Source organism: Ylistrum balloti, unplaced genomic scaffold, assembly GCF_031769215.1.
Source record: "Ylistrum balloti isolate Yb309-2 unplaced genomic scaffold, AGI_CSIRO_Ybal_v1 Utg370580, whole genome shotgun sequence".
Classification (NCBI taxonomy): Eukaryota; Metazoa; Mollusca; class Bivalvia; order Pectinida; family Pectinidae; genus Ylistrum; species Ylistrum balloti.
The window spans coordinates 232,913-250,877 of NW_026782361.1; the positions used below are offsets into that span (position 1 = coordinate 232,913).

The following is a 17,965-nucleotide window of genomic DNA, read 5'->3' on the forward strand; positions in this document are numbered from 1 at the left end:
CTCCAAGTATCATAACAGGTTTGCCTCCAACTTTTGACACACGAGATTAATGGGTTTTTTTTTAAATGTCAACACCATATCTTGTCCTCGAGGCAATCTAGCAAAAAGGGTTGTTCTTAGTGTTTATGGAAAGGATAGATATGTTCTAAATTGTGTTGAAAAGGTCCATTTTCCTGTATCCTTGTACTAATTAGTGGCCATGAAATTGGTTGAAACAGACTTTATAAATTGGTTATATTAAGCAATATAGGGGTTAAAATCACATCTTTTCACACACCTTTGGTTTGTGAAACCAGTATGAATATAAAATGTATAAAGATTATAAGTGATATTAGAGACTCTATATCCAGTTCTGAACTCCTCAATTTTCTAGGGGCAGTCACTGAAATTTTAAGGACATGCTATGCCTCCCAAGTAACTGGACTTGTCAAAATTGTGGTATGCGTAACTGCAATATAATCAATATTTGGCCAAAATAGATAAATGACAAGTGGATTGGCTATGTATTAACAATACTATTACAGTGAATTCCGACATTGCATATGATCTAAAGAACCTTACATAAGATGGGATCAATTGTCTTCCAACAAGCTGGACAATGATTTTACCAGATTTTGTGCATCAATGTTGGGCATGTATATTAAATGGTCAACCTATTTTCAAGAAAATTAACTTTCACAGCAAGCCAGGTCATAAATGCATATATCCCTGTATTAGCAATCTATATATAGCTAGGATTCCTTGTCCATATTACAATGAACCCAACCCTGCTAGGATATACATCATAACAGTATATGGGTGAAAAATCATGGTAAGAGCCCTGTGCATTCAATGTATAAACAAGGTATCAGTCTCTTTAAAGATGTGTGCAATAAATTTATTGTTGGATAAAAATTGCACATAATTTGGCATCATAGTAATGTCAGACGGGCCCATTTTGCAGTGTTCTCTAGTTTCAAATTAGCAGGTCATTATTTAGGACGTTTACCCTCTTTCACAACGCGACACAGAATCGTTTTGCAAAAAAAAAGTATTGGATAATACACAATTACATCGTTCAAAACGTCTGTAAAAACACATTTGATGTCAATCAAAGTTAGTCAGCTACTAAATGTTTAAATGCGTATCTCGAGGCTTCTCGAAAGCTTTTCGAGCGAGATGGTTGGCCCTGAAAAGGGCCGTTGAAGGTATTAGGAAGTTCTCCGATATTTAGAACTCCTGGGATTGTGATGACTTTCCTTTAGCAGCTCCGGTCTTCTTGGGCAGAAGGACAGCCTGGATGTTGGGTAGAACTCCACCCTGGGCGATCGTTACTCCCGACAGCAATTTGTTCAACTCCTCATCATTCCTGATGGCTAATTGCAAATGACGGGGAATGATTCTCGTCTTCTTGTTGTCTCTAGCTGCATTTCCAGCCAACTCCAGAACTTCGGCCGCCAGATATTCCAGAACAGCAGCGAGATACACGGGAGCTCCAGCTCCAACTCGCTCGGCGTAATTTCCTTTTCTGAGAAGTCTGTGGATTCTGCCTACTGGGAATTGAAGTCCTGCTCTGTTAGATCGGCTCTTGGCCTTAGCCTTAGTCTTTCCGCCTTTTCCTCGTCCAGACATCGTTGTAGTTATGCGTTTAGGTTAGATACGTCCTTATGCTTCAACTGTAAATCCTTAGAATGAATTTCGCGCGAAATCGGCTGTTTTTATACCGACAAGTGGGATTGAAACGGTAGCCAATGAAACACAAGCACCCAAAGAATTTATCCAATGGATAACGGCCTCTTTTATCTATCGTCACTACCGGAAGTATGTGAACCAGATATCGTTTTGTCACGTCGAAATCCCACGAGAACTGACATGGCGGATAAAGTAGCGGTTTTACCGGTGTAAAAGATTAGATTTTAAAGTATAGTAAAAATGGAGATAAGTAGTACACAGACACACCTTTTAATAAACACAGGAATGTCGTTCATAGGGTTCCTGTGTTTGTTAAACATAATTCCGAAGTTGAAAGACATGTTTGTGGCTGCTAACCTCTCTGGAATCGACATGAGCAAACCAGGGCGTGCGAAAATGTCAGTATGACCAGCTGTGTGACCTCTTAAGTTGTTTCATCAGCTTCTTTATCTAGTTTAATCTTAATCAAACAAATAGCGTAAAACCTTCCACTTACTAGGTCTATTGTTACCAACAATCCAACACTCAATACAGCAGTTTTTAGTGATTTTTTAGTGATAAGCGTAAATGTGACTTGCATCAGTCTTTCTGAGATTTTTAACAAAAGAGAATTTCATTATGCCACCATCAATTAGGATACCCTTGTGTACACAAAGTTAAAATAACGGCAGTTGTCAGACATACTCTTAATATCGTGTGTGCCCTCCCCAAACACCTGTAACGTCTCTAATTCTGTATGAAGTTCATAAGGACATTGACTGTACATAGAGGAATGTTATTCCATTCTTCTGTAAGTGCATTGGCCAATTGGCGGAGGTTATTTGGGATGTTTGCTCTATTCCAAACTCTTCTGTCTCACACGTCCCACAATTGTTCAATTAGGAACAAATCGGGACAGTACAGAGGCCAATCAATGGGGATGGTGTTCTGGGTTGCTTATTTATTCATTCATTTATTTTAATAGGTTTTACATCCACTATTACGACCTTTCGGTCTTTCAGCAGACAAGAAGAGATAGGAAAAAGAGTAGGAGGGGAAAAGTAGGATTGTTGGGAGAGATGAGGTAGAGAGGGGCTATCTATGCTACTTGACCTGATCTAAAAGCTATAATTTAGAAGGCGACCCCAGTTTCTGTTAGTATACCTAACCTAACATTCAGCATGACACAGCAAGAAGACCAGTGTCTGGGTTGCAAGAAAGTCCCTATAAACTATTGCATCGCGTGGTCTGGCATTGTCATGCTGAAAGGTCAAATGTTACCTTATAATGAAAGGCACAACATGAGGCCTCAGGACCTATCTCAATAGCATACAGCTGTGAAATTTCCATTAATGATCACAAAAGATGTCTTTAAATTCCTCCCCAAACCATAACCTATCCACTCCCTTTGTATGTGTTTCTCTTTTAAAGGATCCTGCATTTGAGTAACTAATTGATTGCTGTAAGCAGGAACTATCCTTCAAAAGCAGATCAATGTATTAATATGTTAATCTGCAAAAGTTAATAATCTGTTGTGTAAGACATATGTGTGGAACAAACAATTGTAGTGCTATTTATAAAGGAATATTATAGCATTCAGCAAAACATTAAAGGTCAGGAATTTTTATATTTTCAGGATGGATTTATCACAAAAATAGTTAACCATAGATATGTAGAGTAATTATAACTAGGCCCTATATGCTGTGTAATTGATTAGTGACTGTCACATATTTTTATGTCCTAGAAAAATATCGTTCTATCTGAGCCTAATACATTTCTGTCACTTGTGATTGAAAGTAGTAAATTTTTGTGCAAGGAGATTTTTAATTCACCTGGCCAAAAGGACTAAGTGACCTGTTGGCATACTGCAATGTCTGTCATCCGTCAGTCTGTCAATAGTAGAAATAGAGCAAATTCTTTAAAATAATTGGGTTTCTGCCAAATTTTGTCTGAAGCATTCTTGGGGAAATGGGAATCAATTTTTTATAAACTGTAGGTCTCAGCCCCCTGCTAGAGGAGGGGTGTGGCCCAATAGGGAAAATAAGGCAAATTCTTTAAAATCCTACTTCTCCCGTATGAATGGTTTGGCTGGTCCCCTAAGGACAAAGTGTTTAGATCCAATATGAAAATATATATATTGTGCTGTGTTCTTTTTCCTTCAGTTTTATTGATGTAATTTCAGTCAAGTAAAGCCAGGTGAGCGATACAGACCATGTGAACCTCTAGTTTTATATCATCTACCGACTTCTTTTAAAACTTCTTGTTTTAAGTCTGTACACAAGTTGAGACAACAGGGAAGGCATGCATGTTAAGCAAGACTAAAATTTCTGCCTCTAAAATGATGATATAATGTCAATATTCTCATATACAAGTATTGTGTTGTGATTGGTATTAAGAGTTTTACTGATTATGCTCATTTCAATATGAGCAGAATTAGTAAAAATAAATTCTAATTATTAATAAAAGCATAATGAATATCAAGGTAGACATTGAGACATTAAGAGTCAGAAGTTGGGGGCCCAATTTTTGATGTCGGTAAACCAACAAAATATACATACAACACAATTCATGAACATGCATTACTGCTGTGGTCACATGATATTGAGCCCAGAAATAATGAGCATTATGAGTAATATTTTTTAAAATTTCTTATTTTGACAAGGAGCTAGCCTGATTGTTATGTATTTGCTTACAGAGAAAAATATTTGATGAGGCTTTGTTAAAAAAATCCAGATATTAAATCTAATACTCACCTCTGTTTACTGAAATTCAATGAAATACTTAAAAATTTCTGTGTCATTGTTGTTTTCAGCCCAGAGGCTCAAGGTGTGGTATGTGGAGCTGTGTTTCTGATCATCATGTTTCTTTTCATTCCATTCCCATTCTACAAACATCTTGCTGTCAACCATTCAACTAAATTCCCACATAATGAGGTAATATTGTAGACCTTGTTCTCAAATCTCAGCCTATTTGGCTCCATCTTATAGTTCAAGCTTGCATTCCAGTGTTTTTCCTTGGAATCCAGGGAAAATTCAATGTAGGAAATTGGGAAATTTTACATGTAAACTATATAAAAAAGTACATATCAGTAATTGTTTTCTTATTGTCCTGTTTTCTTATCTATTTTGTGTAAAGTTTGACATCAGATTTTTCTGCTGTTTCAGGAGTTTTAAACATCTATCACAGTAGAGAATTTTCTGATTGTAAAATTTGTCTGAATTGTTCAATCTGTTTACAGTATAAAATGTGATAAACATGTTCATTTCAGTACATAGAATACATTGCAGCCCTACTCTCCATATGTTGCATGATATTTCTGGGGTTTGCTGATGATGTCTTAAACCTGAAATGGCGCCACAAAATCTGGTTACCGACTATGGCGTCTCTCCCTCTACTCATGGTTTACTTTGTAAACTTTGACTCAACAATCATCATTGTTCCACTTCCTCTGCGGCAATTTCTTGGTCATGACATTGACCTAGGTAAGAAGTCAAACCTCAGATGCTTATGTTGTGCTGCTGCATCTGCCTGTCGTCCAGCGTAGTTAAAAATGACGTTAACCCATATTCAAGGTTGTAGTGATCAAACCTTTTTAACAACTTCTTCTGACTAACCAAAATGACCAGTGGTTTGATATTTGGCTGATTGATTTATTGTATGAATCCAAAAAAGGTTTATGAAAAGAAATGACTTTGACCCATATTTAAGGTCACACAGACCAAATATGTTAAAAACTTGAAATGACTTTCTGAATAACAAAAAGTTCTAGAAGCATTTGGCTGGTAGGTTCCTAGGATGAAGTATGGCTTAATTATGTATTTGGGCATTATCTGTTATATTTTTAGCTCACCATCTAATAGATGGTGGGTTATTCAAATCGCCTTGCGTCCGTGGTCCGTCCGTAAACAATTCTTGTTACCGCTATTTCTGGAAAAGTACTGGATGGATCTTTTTCAAATTTCATATGCAGGTTACCCTTGGTCCCTAGTTGTGCATTGTACCTTTTTTGAACTGGTTCGCATTCAAGATGGCCGACAGGTTTGTTACCGCTATTTCTGGAAAAGTACTGGATGGATCTTTCTCAAATTCCATATGCAGTTTTCCCTTGGTCCCTAGTTGTGCATTGTACCTTTTTTGGACTGATTCGAATTCAAGATGGCCGACAGGTGGCCATCTTGGATTTTGGAAGTAAAAGTTTGTTACCGCTATTTCTGAGAAAGTACTAGATGGATCTTCCTCAAATTCCTTATGCAGTTTCCCCTTGGTCCCTAGTTGTGCATTGTACCTTTTTTGGACTGATTCAAATTCAAGATAGCCGACAGGCAGCCATCTTGGATTTTGGAAGTAAAAGTTTGTTAATGCTGTTTCTTGGAAAGTACTGGATGGATCTTTCTCAAATTTCATATGCAGGTCTCTGGTTCCAAGTTGTGCATTATACCTTTTTGGACTGATTCGAATTCAAGATAGCCGACAGGCAGCCATCTTGGATTTTGGAAGTAAAAGTTTGTTACTGCTATTTCTTGGAAAGTACTGGATGGATCTTTCTCAAATTTCATATGCAGTTTCCCCTTGGTCCCTAGTTGTGCATTGTACCTTTTTTAGACTGATTCGAATTCAAGATGGCAGACAGGTGGCCATCTTGAATTTTGAATGTAAAAGTTTGTTAATGCTGTTTCTTGGAAAGTACTGGATGGATCTTTCTCAAATTTCATATGCAGGTCTCTGGTTCCAAGTTGTGCATTATACCTTTTTGGACTGATCCGAAATCAAGATGGCTGACAGGCAGCCATCTTGGATTTTGAGAGTAAAATCTTATTACTGCTATATCTGAGGAAGTCCTGGATGGATCCTTCTGATATTTCACAGATATTGGTTTCCCTTGGTCCCTAGTTGTGCATTGTACCTTTTTTGGACTGATTTGAAATCAAGGTGGCCCACAGGCAGCCATCTTGGATGTCGACAGTAATACAGCACAAACATATTGTCCATTATCCACCTGTAACTGACTGCTATCTAATAATACTTTGGAATCTTTTTCAAATGATATTTGCTAATAGGTGCTTAATAAAATATCTTGTGCCATCATTGAGTACATTCAATGAAGACCAGTTCATGAACATTTACAACACCTGTAACAAACAAACAAAAAAAAAAATAAACAAATCTTCAAGAACTGAAAACAGATCCTCAAATGGTGGGCGCCAAGATCCCTCTGGGATCTCTTGTTATGGTATGGGTTACAAAGAATGGGGACTGGATAGGTGGCATATAAATATATCTGTCTGTCTTCTCACTTCATGTTCTGTTCTTATTAATCTCTAGATTTTTATTATAAGAACATCTCAAGAGATTTATATTTACCTATAATATCCAAACATCAAGTAATTCTGTATACATCTGATCAGAGTTTGGTTTGCATGGCAGCAAGCACATCTTCTATTTTATTGTTCAACTATTTATTGTATAGAACTGTGATTCAATATCTACAAAGGTATTTTAAAGTTGGTTTTATCAATACTCATACGTTTTTTGTTTACAGCTGCAAGATATGTTTTAAACAAAAAGAAATAAGAGATTATGATAAAAAGAATGTTCACATCAATCTATTTGGGACATAGATATTTGAGTTTTGGTCTCATGCTTTTCCTGTGAGACTCACTCAAATTTTGAGAACCCACTGTATCTTTCAGTATTAGGACTCCTCAAAATTTTGGAAATGGTGTTCAGGACTCGCCTAAAAAATACTACAAAAGTTTTTCCAGATTTCTTCATAATGTTATGAGATTGGTGGTAGTATAATGTTTAATTGTTAAGTATTAACTTTATACTTTATACATATATATATATATATCACTGTTTCAGGGGTATTATACTACGTGTATATGGGTATGCTGGCTGTGTTCTGTACCAATGCCATCAATATTCTTGCTGGAATTAATGGCCTGGAATGTGGACAGGCTGTGATCATAGCCCTCTCTGTCCTTCTCTACAATTTCATTGAAATGTCAGGTGGGTAAACATGTGTACATAAAGAAATAAATTGTCAGTTTAAAGGATTACTTTTAGAAATATTCCTTATTTTTTCTAAAAGGAGAATATTGTTGATTGTTTAAGTAATAAAGAGTGACCTCCCTTTTAATTGACATTTCCTGTAAAGAGACACAGGAGACCTTGTTCTTAAAAATTGTCAATGTAACATTAATACAAAGGGGCAATAATCCTGTTATACCTACATTTTTAAATATGGGTCAGGTAGTGATTTTTGTCAAAACTTGTCAGTAAAATCAGTAGGGTTTGCTCTTTATTTTCATTATTAAACAAACAACCTTGGTTGAAATGGTCAAAATGTTTATGCTAAAAAAAACAAAAAAAAACCCACCTTTTTTATTTGTGGATTGAGAGATCAGAGGTTATCAAATTTTTGGCCCAAATGAGGCTATGCTGTGGTGTGGCATCAGTGGTCCGTCTGTTGTCTGTCCATCCAAAATCAGCTTTTCTCTCTGAACGACTTCATCTTAATAATAAAAGGCCTAGAATCATGGCTGGAAGGTCACCGGTATAAAGCCCATCAAAGTTTGCTAAGTAAAATGACCTTTGGTAATAGTCAAGGTCACAGGGGTTAAATTAAAAGCTATATGACTTATTCTAGATAACCAAAAGGCTTGGAATCATGATTCATCGTTGAAATATTCTTGGGATGAAGCCTGAAAAGGATTTAAGCAAAATTACCTTTGACCCCATTTTTCAAGGTCACAGGGGTCAAATTAGGTTATTGATCATTAGGTTTTATTTTTAGGACATATGTGTAACATTTTTCTGGCTTGAAGCTTGTTATATTTGGAAGATAAATAGATAACTCATCATGTGGAATTTTGGAATGAAATCAGATTCAGAAAGTTCAGATTTAGTTGATACAGGAAGGGGGAGGGCAAGTGTGCTCTAACTTACATCTTACTGTAGCTAGATATGTTCTCATGTGAAATTTTAACGACCTTTATAACACTTTCAGTGAAGTGTTAATCTTCACAGTTCTATCCCTCCCTGCTTGTAACAGTCTGTGTTTCTTAGGTGAAGATCTGAGGTGTGGTTCTGTCCCTGTTCGCACGGTTAGTGTTTCTAAGATAAAAGTCCAAGGTGTGGTTCTGTCCCTGTTCGGAACAATTTGTGATTCTCTGGTGAAGATCCATGGTATGGTTCTGTCCCTGTTCAGAACAATTTGTGATTCTCTGGTAAAGATCCATGGTTCTATCACTGAACAGAAAGCTGAGTTTACGAACAATTCAGATTGTGAAATCCCTGTGGGACTAAGTTTTAATGTAACTTGTTTGATTTGTTACAGGTATCTACCACCAGGCTCACGTCTTCAGTGCTTACTTCATCATTCCATTTTTAGCTGTTAGTCTGGCCCTTCTCTATTACAACTGGTAAGCCATACTATCTTTTGTACTGTTTTAACCGTGTTCAACAGAGATAACCCTGGTAACAGTTTATCAATTAATAACCTTGTTGACAGTTTAACAATGATAACCTGTCATCTGTAGTTTGATAACAGATCCTGTTGTCTAGCTGTTTCACAAATGTATCTTGAAGTTCTTACAGATTCATATTTTTATGGGAAATCTATAGAATCTAAGGATGAGAAAAGAAAATTATTTATTCTAAACATACAGTAAAATAAAACACATGACCATCAGGAAACATTGGAAAGTATATTACACCTGTATAGTGTTATTGATGATAACTTGTTTTACATGTTGTAGGTACCCGTCCCAGGTCTTCGTTGGAGACACCTTCTGTTATTTCTCTGGAATGACGTTTGCTGTTGTCGCTATTCTAGGACATTTTAGTAAAACCATGCTTCTTTTCTTCATACCACAAGTCATCAACTTTTTGTACTCTGCGCCACAGATCTTCAAACTAGTACCATGTCCTCGCCACCGACTTCCCAGGTAGGTGAAACAATGTTTCAATGGTCTATTTGGTCATACACTTACCATGTAGGTAAGCTTTAGGTTTTTTTTTGGTTCATAGCATCAAACGATCAAGCGATCGTTTTAAATGTCGGTACATAAAGTAATTGACTTTTTCAGGCTTGTGAAATGACAATGTTTTCAGTTTTGGAACATTATAAAATCATCGAAAAGGAAAAAGTTTCAAAATTTGCTTTATGGTTGTCATATGATCCATATTACTGCATTGGTTTAAAAAACAAAGAACATCAGGGCTCTCGATCTGCCAGATTTGGGGCCGATATTTGGACCCATTCCCAATGCAAAATAGTATCTTTTTTTCCAAATTTAGACCCCAAGTTTTCCCAAATTTAAGGAAAACACCATTATTTTTCCCAATTCTAAGGGCACCGGGCCCCGTCCCAAAATGGGGTGTGAGAGCCCTGAACATATACAATATGTAGTACCAAATACTGAGATCCATTTGTACAGATGGGAAAATTAGAAATTCTTTTACAGTAATTTTGTTGTTTACAGAGAAAAGTAGAAGTGTCTAATGATGTCATCAGTTTACGTGATACTCTCGATTTTACTATTTTTCTATAGTTATGACCCTAAGACTGATAAGTTGAAGATGAGTATGACCGTATTTAAGACATCAAGTTTGAATCCTATTGGACGAATCATCGTAAAATTGATGAGAAGCCTGGGGATACTGTACGTGGAGGAAACAGACGAGACGTTTTCCTGCAATAATATGACACTCATCAACTTCATCCTCAAGTTCATGGGTCCACTACACGAACGGTCGCTTTGTGTAATACTCTTGTTTATTCAGGTAATTAATTTGTGTTAATTGAACAAGGAATCCTCACTGATGTCTCTGTAATTTTTATTCAGATTTATTCTGTGTTAAACAATTAAAGTATATTTGATTCAATATTGAACAACATAACACATATATATGATAGGAATTGGATCGAAAAAACAAGCTTAAAACATTTATATAGAACTAGAATTGTGCTATTTTACACAGGAGTTGTACAATACCTTGTTGTTGCAGTTATCAATTTTTGATCTGAGACAATGCTTTCTATTAATATTTTAGGTGCTGTGTAGCTGTGTAGCATTTTTTATACGATATCAACTGGCCAAAGTGTTTTACGGAGACTGAGAATGTGATAAACACTGTATTGTAAATTTGCAAATTTGTCTACAAATTAGATTGATTGAGTAGAACTTTACTGATGACTAATCTGGAACTGACGGGCCGACACAAGGAAAGGACGGGATGAATTCACTTACATAATTATTATAAAAACAAATTCATACAATTTGGTGCAAATTGTTTTAAAGCTCTCCTTCAGTTAACTTTACAATTGTAAATGGTCTGTAACTACAATCACAGGCTGATAATGCATTTAGTGGAGGAATTCTGTGACTCAGTGTAAATAGTTCCTTTAATACCAAATATATAATATAAATTCTGTATTGGTTTTAGAGACACTAATACTTGTTTCCTCTATCTAGCAATACCAAATCAGAAAATTGAAACATGTATTTCTATTAAGGCTATACTGTTATATTTCAATTCAAATTTGCAATATAATTTGGGGATGTATTTTGTTGAGAGGATAAACATGAACATTCTTGTTAAGAGTTATGAAAGAAGTATGTTCAAGGTCAGGGATATTGAATTTGGTTTCAATCTGGATTCTTTACCGATTTTTTTGAAATGTCGTCAACTTGATACACAGAACATGAACATCTAAGTACAGATGTGATAACTATGTAAGCGAATTAAGGTTTCTTGTTTTGAATGCCCTTAAGTGCACCCCTTCAGTTTACCCTTTATTTTAAATGGTTAATAATCAAGTATTATTATGTTTAGAGGTTGGTGACACAGTGTAGCGATTTCAAGACGTGGCGTAAGTGCCATGTGGTTCTTCTTCAGAAACTCTGGCTGTCCTCTATCTGGCACGTCCTTAAATGACCTTAGCTGTTAATAGGAAAACAACAATTAACATTGGTTTCAGAAGTGTGTATGTGATATCTATAGATATGTCTGTCAACAGGTGATAGTGTGTGAAGATAAAAGTGTACTTATTTGTCAAGAAGCAAATGTCCGGTAATAAGCCCATTCATGTCTTCAACTGTCCAGTAAAATTATATATAAATGCTACTACATGTACAGTGCTATCAGTCAGTCCTCTGACCCTGGGATTATGAGTTAGATCCTGGAGTTCAAAACAGAATAAAGTAATTAATTTGTATATTTTCTGTGAAAACCCTCAGAATTATTGCAGTATATCTGTTGATTTGAATGTGTCCGATGAGAAGAATTTATAAAAACAAATGTTTTTTTTAATTGCAAAGAGATGTAAATGTATGATAATTTCATCAATTCTGCTCACTAACTTGAGGAAAATAATGCAGAAAATTAGACAGCATTACAATATCTTTTATCCATGATGTGTGGATGCTTACCAATATCCTAATCATTATCCAGATAGCATGTTGAATGGACACAAAATGGCAACGAGTAAAAAAAACCTATCAGTATCAGTGGTCAATCTACAGGGGTCCTGTATTCATAGAATTTTGATTGGACTCGTAGAATTTCTGGAAATACCTAAATTTTACATTGCGGCCTCCCATATGTTGTTCAATGAGGAAGTGACCAACAAATAGATGGGGCGATCAACCCAACAGACAAAACGAATCAGCCATGGAGAGTTTAAGGGCTGTAGTAGATGTCTGATTTATGTACACGAGTCACAATAGCTTATGAATTACCAGACTGATGTAATTTTTTTTTCTATTTTCATCAAATCCACTATATTGTGCAATGACTATCTCAGACTTATTTATAATCTAGATCATGTATGTTTGAAGCAGATCTTAAACGGTAGAGTTTTACTGTTAAATCATATATATATAGTGATCATTGGAACATGATTTCCGTGATAAATCTTGGCTATGAAATCAATTATTACTATAATCTATGTAAATATGTATCTGTTTATTAGAGGTTAATTTACGGATTCCTGTACCCACAAATTCAATGAGAATAAATCCCTGACAAAATGATTTAATTTTACAATACATCAATTACCGAGTCAGTCTTATTTAGGAAGTGTATGACCTTTGTAGGTATTTTCGACACTGATCATGATTTATGTTTGTGACTGAGAGTAAAGCTGGGCTTTGGTATGTAAAGCAGGTCGAAATAATATTTGGCAAGTTTTCCTTCTTAAAAAACTTTTCATCATTTTATTGTGCAAGTGCATATTGATCTGTTAATCGTTTTCCTCATCATAATGTTTGCTCGAGGTAGACGAAATCTAGTTGAAACGGGTGTATTAAACTTTCGAAGAATTTTTTAACGGCTAAACATCTTTCGTATTATTTATATTTGTAGTTATTACTAATATGGAACCTTAGTATAAATCGGGCCTAAGTATTTGCAATAACAAATTTTTATATAACTTTAAAATTGGAAGTATGTGTAAGCATGTTATTTTACCCTGTGTAAACTTTATGTATATTTGAGTTGATATGATGTCGTGTTCATGAATTGGAATGAAATCATGGCCGTGTGTGAGTATGATCATAATTTATTTATCATGGTATCTGTTAACCTGGGACTTTTTCTTTTATTACAGAGAAGTATAATACCAAAACTATTGTTATTTGTTTGATTGACTTTATAGTAAATATCAGTTTTCTTGATGTTTTCTTTCTTTTTTTTCAATTATATGATATGAGTTACAATAAACATTTGTTAATCTCTGATGTGTTCATAATTTTTTGTTCTGATAACACATACTGTGACATATCTTGTTTTGTGAAAACAATACAAACAGCAAGATGATATTGACAATAAACACAATGAATACAAACAGAAAACTTTAATATACTTTCATTTTAAAACATAAATTTTCTGATCAGGTAATAAAAAAGTTATATGTAATGATTTGATTAATATTAACTTCACTGTCACCAGAAATACACTGGTTCGTTTCTGTTCAGATGGGATGGCTTACAAACAGGTTCAATGGTAAAGAGATCACACTATATTATTCCATTAGACTATTTGATTGAATAAAAATGTATCTAATTAAGATTTTTTTTTATTTTTAAGAGTTGATCATTTTCTTTATACTATTGAGTACACTTAAATTTCCTCCGATAGGGAAAAGATGAAGGGATCAGATTTTTATTGAGAATTTTTGCATGACTTCCATTGTTTTTGTACTTATCATGAGTTCCCTTTCTCTATTCCAGTGCTAAATGTGAGTTATCTACCCCTGTTATGATTTAGATATCCCTGTTTTTCGTGTTGGTTCTGACAATCGGTTATACCCCATTTTAGTACAGACAATGAGTTATCTCCCCTGTTTTAGAGCTGACAATGAGTTTACTTCCCTTTTTCAGTACTGAGGAAGCAAGAAACAGTCAAGTTGCCTTTTTATTGAAATTATAGGACATGTCTTTGAAATATAGGTAACCTTACATGTAAATATGGGAGCAAATTCAATTTCTTGTAAAGCTAGTTTTTGGTGTTTAGACACAAATTCAGTACAATCAAAATAGTAATTTTGTATTCAGTACAAAAATATTATTCTGAAAAATAGGAAGCCACACAATGTCCACTTCAACATGGCTATACAAACTTCAGCGTGGACTTACTCGTATAATTTCAGAAACTGTGTACTTCTACCTGAGCATGAGTTAGCTTCCCCTGTTAATGTTCTAATCATGAGTTATCTATCCGTTTTTTAGTACTGAGTATGAGTTATCTACCCCTGTTTTTTAGTTCTGAACACGAGTTTTCTACCCCTGTTTTTTAGTACTGAGCATGAGTTATCTATCCCTGTTTTTTAGTTCTGAACATGAGTTAGCTACCTCTGTTTTTTAGTACTGAGCACGAGTTATCTACCCCTGTTTCAGTACTGAACATGAGTTATCTACCCCTGTTTTTTAGTACTGAGCATTTCCTAGCTACCCCTGTTTTTTAGTACTGAGCATGAGTTATCTACCCCTGTTTCAGTACTGAACATCAGTTATATACCCACGTTGTTTAGTACTGAGCATGAGTTTTCTGCCCTATTTTAGTACTGGACATGAGTAATCTACCATATATCATATTTTACTATGATTTCATCATAAATCAAAAGTTCAAAAAGAAACAACAAAGCGGTAAAATAAATTAAAATAATCTAAATAATTAAAATAACTTTAAAGATAAATTTTTAATAAAACTACAAATTGGTTCTTCTTAATACTTCTACACAATTATTTTGTTATGGGGATAGGAAGACTAAAGGCATAATCAGAAAAAAAATAAAAACACTCACAAACAAATATATCTTTGAAAAAATATGTTTGACCTTGATCTATATACAAAAGGTCATGATATAAAAACTAATATAATAAAACAAACAATCCAATAAGTTACCAAATACTACCCAACATTTCACAGGAACATGTAGGATTCCTACATGTGATAAAATACGGCACATGATGCCAAATAGAAAAAACCAAAAACAAAAAAAATCTGTTATGACATTTTGAATTGCTCCTCTTCTAAATATTTACCTGATCCTAAAACTACAACAATAATTTTCCATGGTTTGGTATCTTGCTTAGTACTATAACATAAATCAATGACATTATAGATATAGTGCCGTTAAGCAAGAGGTCCATTTGACAACAAAGAACTGGTGTCTGTATACTACAAGTAAGAGTGGAGGGGAGATCTTTTCCCTGATAGATAAAAATAATTAAACATCTGGAATTTAACATCAAGCTGAAAATATGTCCTGGTTTGGATTATCTAGAAGACCATTCTACAATCCTACTGGCTTACCTTGTAAACTTCAAAATTGTGATTAGTTTTAAGCAAACAGGAAACATAATAAGGCAGAACAAAATATATATAGGTCATTTGTTTAAAATCCTCCTAAAATCTATGTCGTAGAGATGTTTAACCCTTAAAAACATTACAAGATGTTCTGCAGACAGTTGAATGTCTGCAGCATAAATCTGTACAACCTTGACCTTCACATACAACATTGACCTTCACATGATTTAATGTCATTTTATGAACAATGAAAAGTTCAAGTATAAACTTAATATACCTGTCTAGTTAAAATTGCCCTGATTAAAACTTTCATGGAGACAACAGGGGGAATTAGTGAGCACAACAATGGTAGATTAAATATCATGATTTGAGATACAAAATAACACATTATAAAGAACAAACCACACAAAACAGCATATATAATGTTAAGTGAACACTTGTTTTCTTTGTAGCTGCAGCATAGAAATTCTCCCTGATCATCGGTATTAGTGGTGATCATGTCAGCAAAGCAAACTTGTATCATCAAAAATCAAACATCGAGAAGCATAAATATGAGCAATTTATTACTTTGAGCACCGACCATTGAATGTGTAACCAGCACTGACCTCAGGAATGCACCCAGCAGCACCAACCCTATAGAAGGTCAAACAAGCACTGACCTCAGGTATGCATATGCATAGTGATTTACCCATTACGATCCATAGTGATGTGCCCTGTATTGTCCATAGTGATTCACCAAGTACCATCCATAGTGATTCACCAAGTACCATCCATAGTGATTCACCAAGTACTATCCAAAGTGATTCACCAAGAACTGTCCATAGTGATTCACCAAGTTCTGTCCATAGTGATTCACCAAGTTCTGTCCATAGTGATTCACCAAGTACTGTCCATAGTGATTCACTAATTTCTCTCCATAGTGATTTACTAAGTACTATCCATAGTGTATGTCCAAAGTGATATCCAAGTTCTGTCCATAGTGACCAAGTACTGTCCAAAGTGATTCACCAAGTACTGTCCATAGTGATTCACCAAGTACTGTCCATAGTGATTCACCAAGTTCTGTCCATAGTGATTCACCAAGTTCTGTCCATAGTGATTCACCAAGTTCTGTCCATAGTGATTCACCAAGTTCTGTCCATAGTGTCCATAGTGATTCACCAAGTACTGTCCATAGTGATTCACCAAGTACTGTCCATAGTGATTCACCAAGTACTGTCCATAGTGATTCACCAAGTACTGTCCATAGTGATTCACCAAGTACTGTCCATAGTGATTCACCAAGTACTGTCCATAGTGATTCACCAAGTACTGTCCATAGTGATTCCATAGTGATACACCAAGTACTGTCCATAGTGATTCACCAAGTTCTGTCCATAGTGATTCACCAAGTTCTGTCCATAGTGATTCACCAAGTACTGTCCAAAGTGATTCACCAAGTACTGTCCATAGTGATTCACCAAGTACTGTCCAAAGTGATTCACCAAGTACTGTCCATAGTGATTCACCAAGTACTGTCCAAAGTGATTCACCAAGTACTGTCCATAGTGATTCACCAAGTACTGTCCAAAGTGATATACCAAGTTCTGTCCATAGTGATTCACCAAGTACTGTCCAAAGTGATATACCAAGTACTGTCCATAGTGATTCACCAAGTACTGTCCAAAGTGATATACCAAGTACTGTCCATAGTGATTCACCAAGTACTGTCCATAGTGATTCACCAAGTACTGTCCAAAGTGATATACCAAGTTCTGTCCATAGTGATTCACCAAGTTCTGTCCATAGTGATTCACCAAGTACTGTCCATAGTGATTCACCAAGTACTGTCCATAGTGATTCACCAAGTACTGTCCATAGTGATTCACCAAGTACTGTCCATAGTGATTCACCAAGTACTGTCCATAGTGATTCATCAAGTACTGTCCAAAGTGATTCACCAAGTACTGTCCATAGTGATTCACCAAGTACTGTCCATAGTGATTCACGCAGTCTTATCTATAATTGATAAATACAACACTCGCCATATTATATGTATGGAACAGCAGGCCTTTAAATTTGAGTCAAAAAGTCACATGATATAAGTTTATATAGTATTAACTGTATATAGGGAAACATTGCCCCAAGTTTGCTTGTTTTTTCCCCCCACCTTCTTTCATATTTAACATTTTTTTTTTTTTTTTTTTTCCTAATGTAAAATTTCCTCTTATAAATATACCAGCAAGGTTTTTTCACTGGTTTGAGATATCTGTATCTGTATATCTGCCTGATTTTGGAAGAAATTTGGTGCATTGTGAAGTAAATTTTCTGAGGAAAGACATTCCAACCTTTGATAATTTCACATTAAAATAAAAATAATTTGAATTGGGAATGAGGCTGCAATGTATATTTCAGCTTTAACATTAATCTTTAACCAACATCTTACTTTTGGCTTATTGGCAAAAAGGATGAAATGAGTCTAAGTTTGCCTGTATCCAGTGTGATGAAATTCATCTTGGCC

General features: G+C 35.2%; 2 protein-coding genes and 1 long non-coding RNA gene across 3 annotated transcripts; 1 reads left to right on the forward strand and 2 right to left on the reverse strand.

Annotated features, from left to right (window-relative positions):
- Positions 1-855: 855 nt before the first annotated feature.
- Positions 856-1,732, reverse strand: LOC132556601 (histone H2A-like). The gene has a single exon (XM_060221028.1). The coding sequence runs from the start codon at positions 1,609-1,611 to the stop codon at positions 1,210-1,212; it is 402 nt and encodes a 133-aa protein (XP_060077011.1). The 5' UTR covers positions 1,612-1,732; the 3' UTR covers positions 856-1,209.
- A 151-nt stretch (positions 1,733-1,883) lies between these two features.
- Positions 1,884-13,353, forward strand: LOC132556586 (UDP-N-acetylglucosamine--dolichyl-phosphate N-acetylglucosaminephosphotransferase-like). Its single transcript, XM_060221005.1, has 8 exons — positions 1,884-2,069; positions 4,463-4,583; positions 4,919-5,132; positions 7,513-7,659; positions 8,990-9,074; positions 9,411-9,599; positions 10,206-10,437; positions 10,708-13,353. The coding sequence occupies exons 1-8, from the start codon at positions 1,912-1,914 to the stop codon at positions 10,771-10,773; spliced, it is 1,212 nt and encodes a 403-aa protein (XP_060076988.1). The 5' UTR covers positions 1,884-1,911; the 3' UTR covers positions 10,774-13,353.
- Positions 13,354-13,495: 142 nt separating this feature from the next.
- LOC132556666 (uncharacterized) lies at positions 13,496-16,405 on the reverse strand. Its single transcript, XR_009554478.1, has 2 exons — positions 14,574-16,405; positions 13,496-14,507 (listed from the first exon to the last, which is right to left on the reverse strand). It is a non-coding gene; the product is annotated as an uncharacterized LOC132556666 (long non-coding RNA).
- Positions 16,406-17,965: the final 1,560 nt, after the last annotated feature.

What these genes read in the sequence shown, in the direction of transcription:
- LOC132556601 (XM_060221028.1), bottom strand. Translation starts at nt 1,611, where the DNA reads ATGTCTGGACGAGGAAAAGGCGGAAAGACTAAGGCTAAGGCCAAGAGC.
- LOC132556586 (XM_060221005.1), top strand. Translation starts at nt 1,912, where the DNA reads ATGGAGATAAGTAGTACACAGACACACCTTTTAATAAACACAGGAATG. An exon ending in AAACCAGGGCGTGCGAAAAT is followed by an intron (nt 2,070 to 4,462) that starts GTCAGTATGACC and finishes TGTTGTTTTCAG; the next exon opens with CCCAGAGGCTCAAGGTGTGG. An exon ending in CTAAATTCCCACATAATGAG is followed by an intron (nt 4,584 to 4,918) that starts GTAATATTGTAG and finishes TGTTCATTTCAG; the next exon opens with TACATAGAATACATTGCAGC.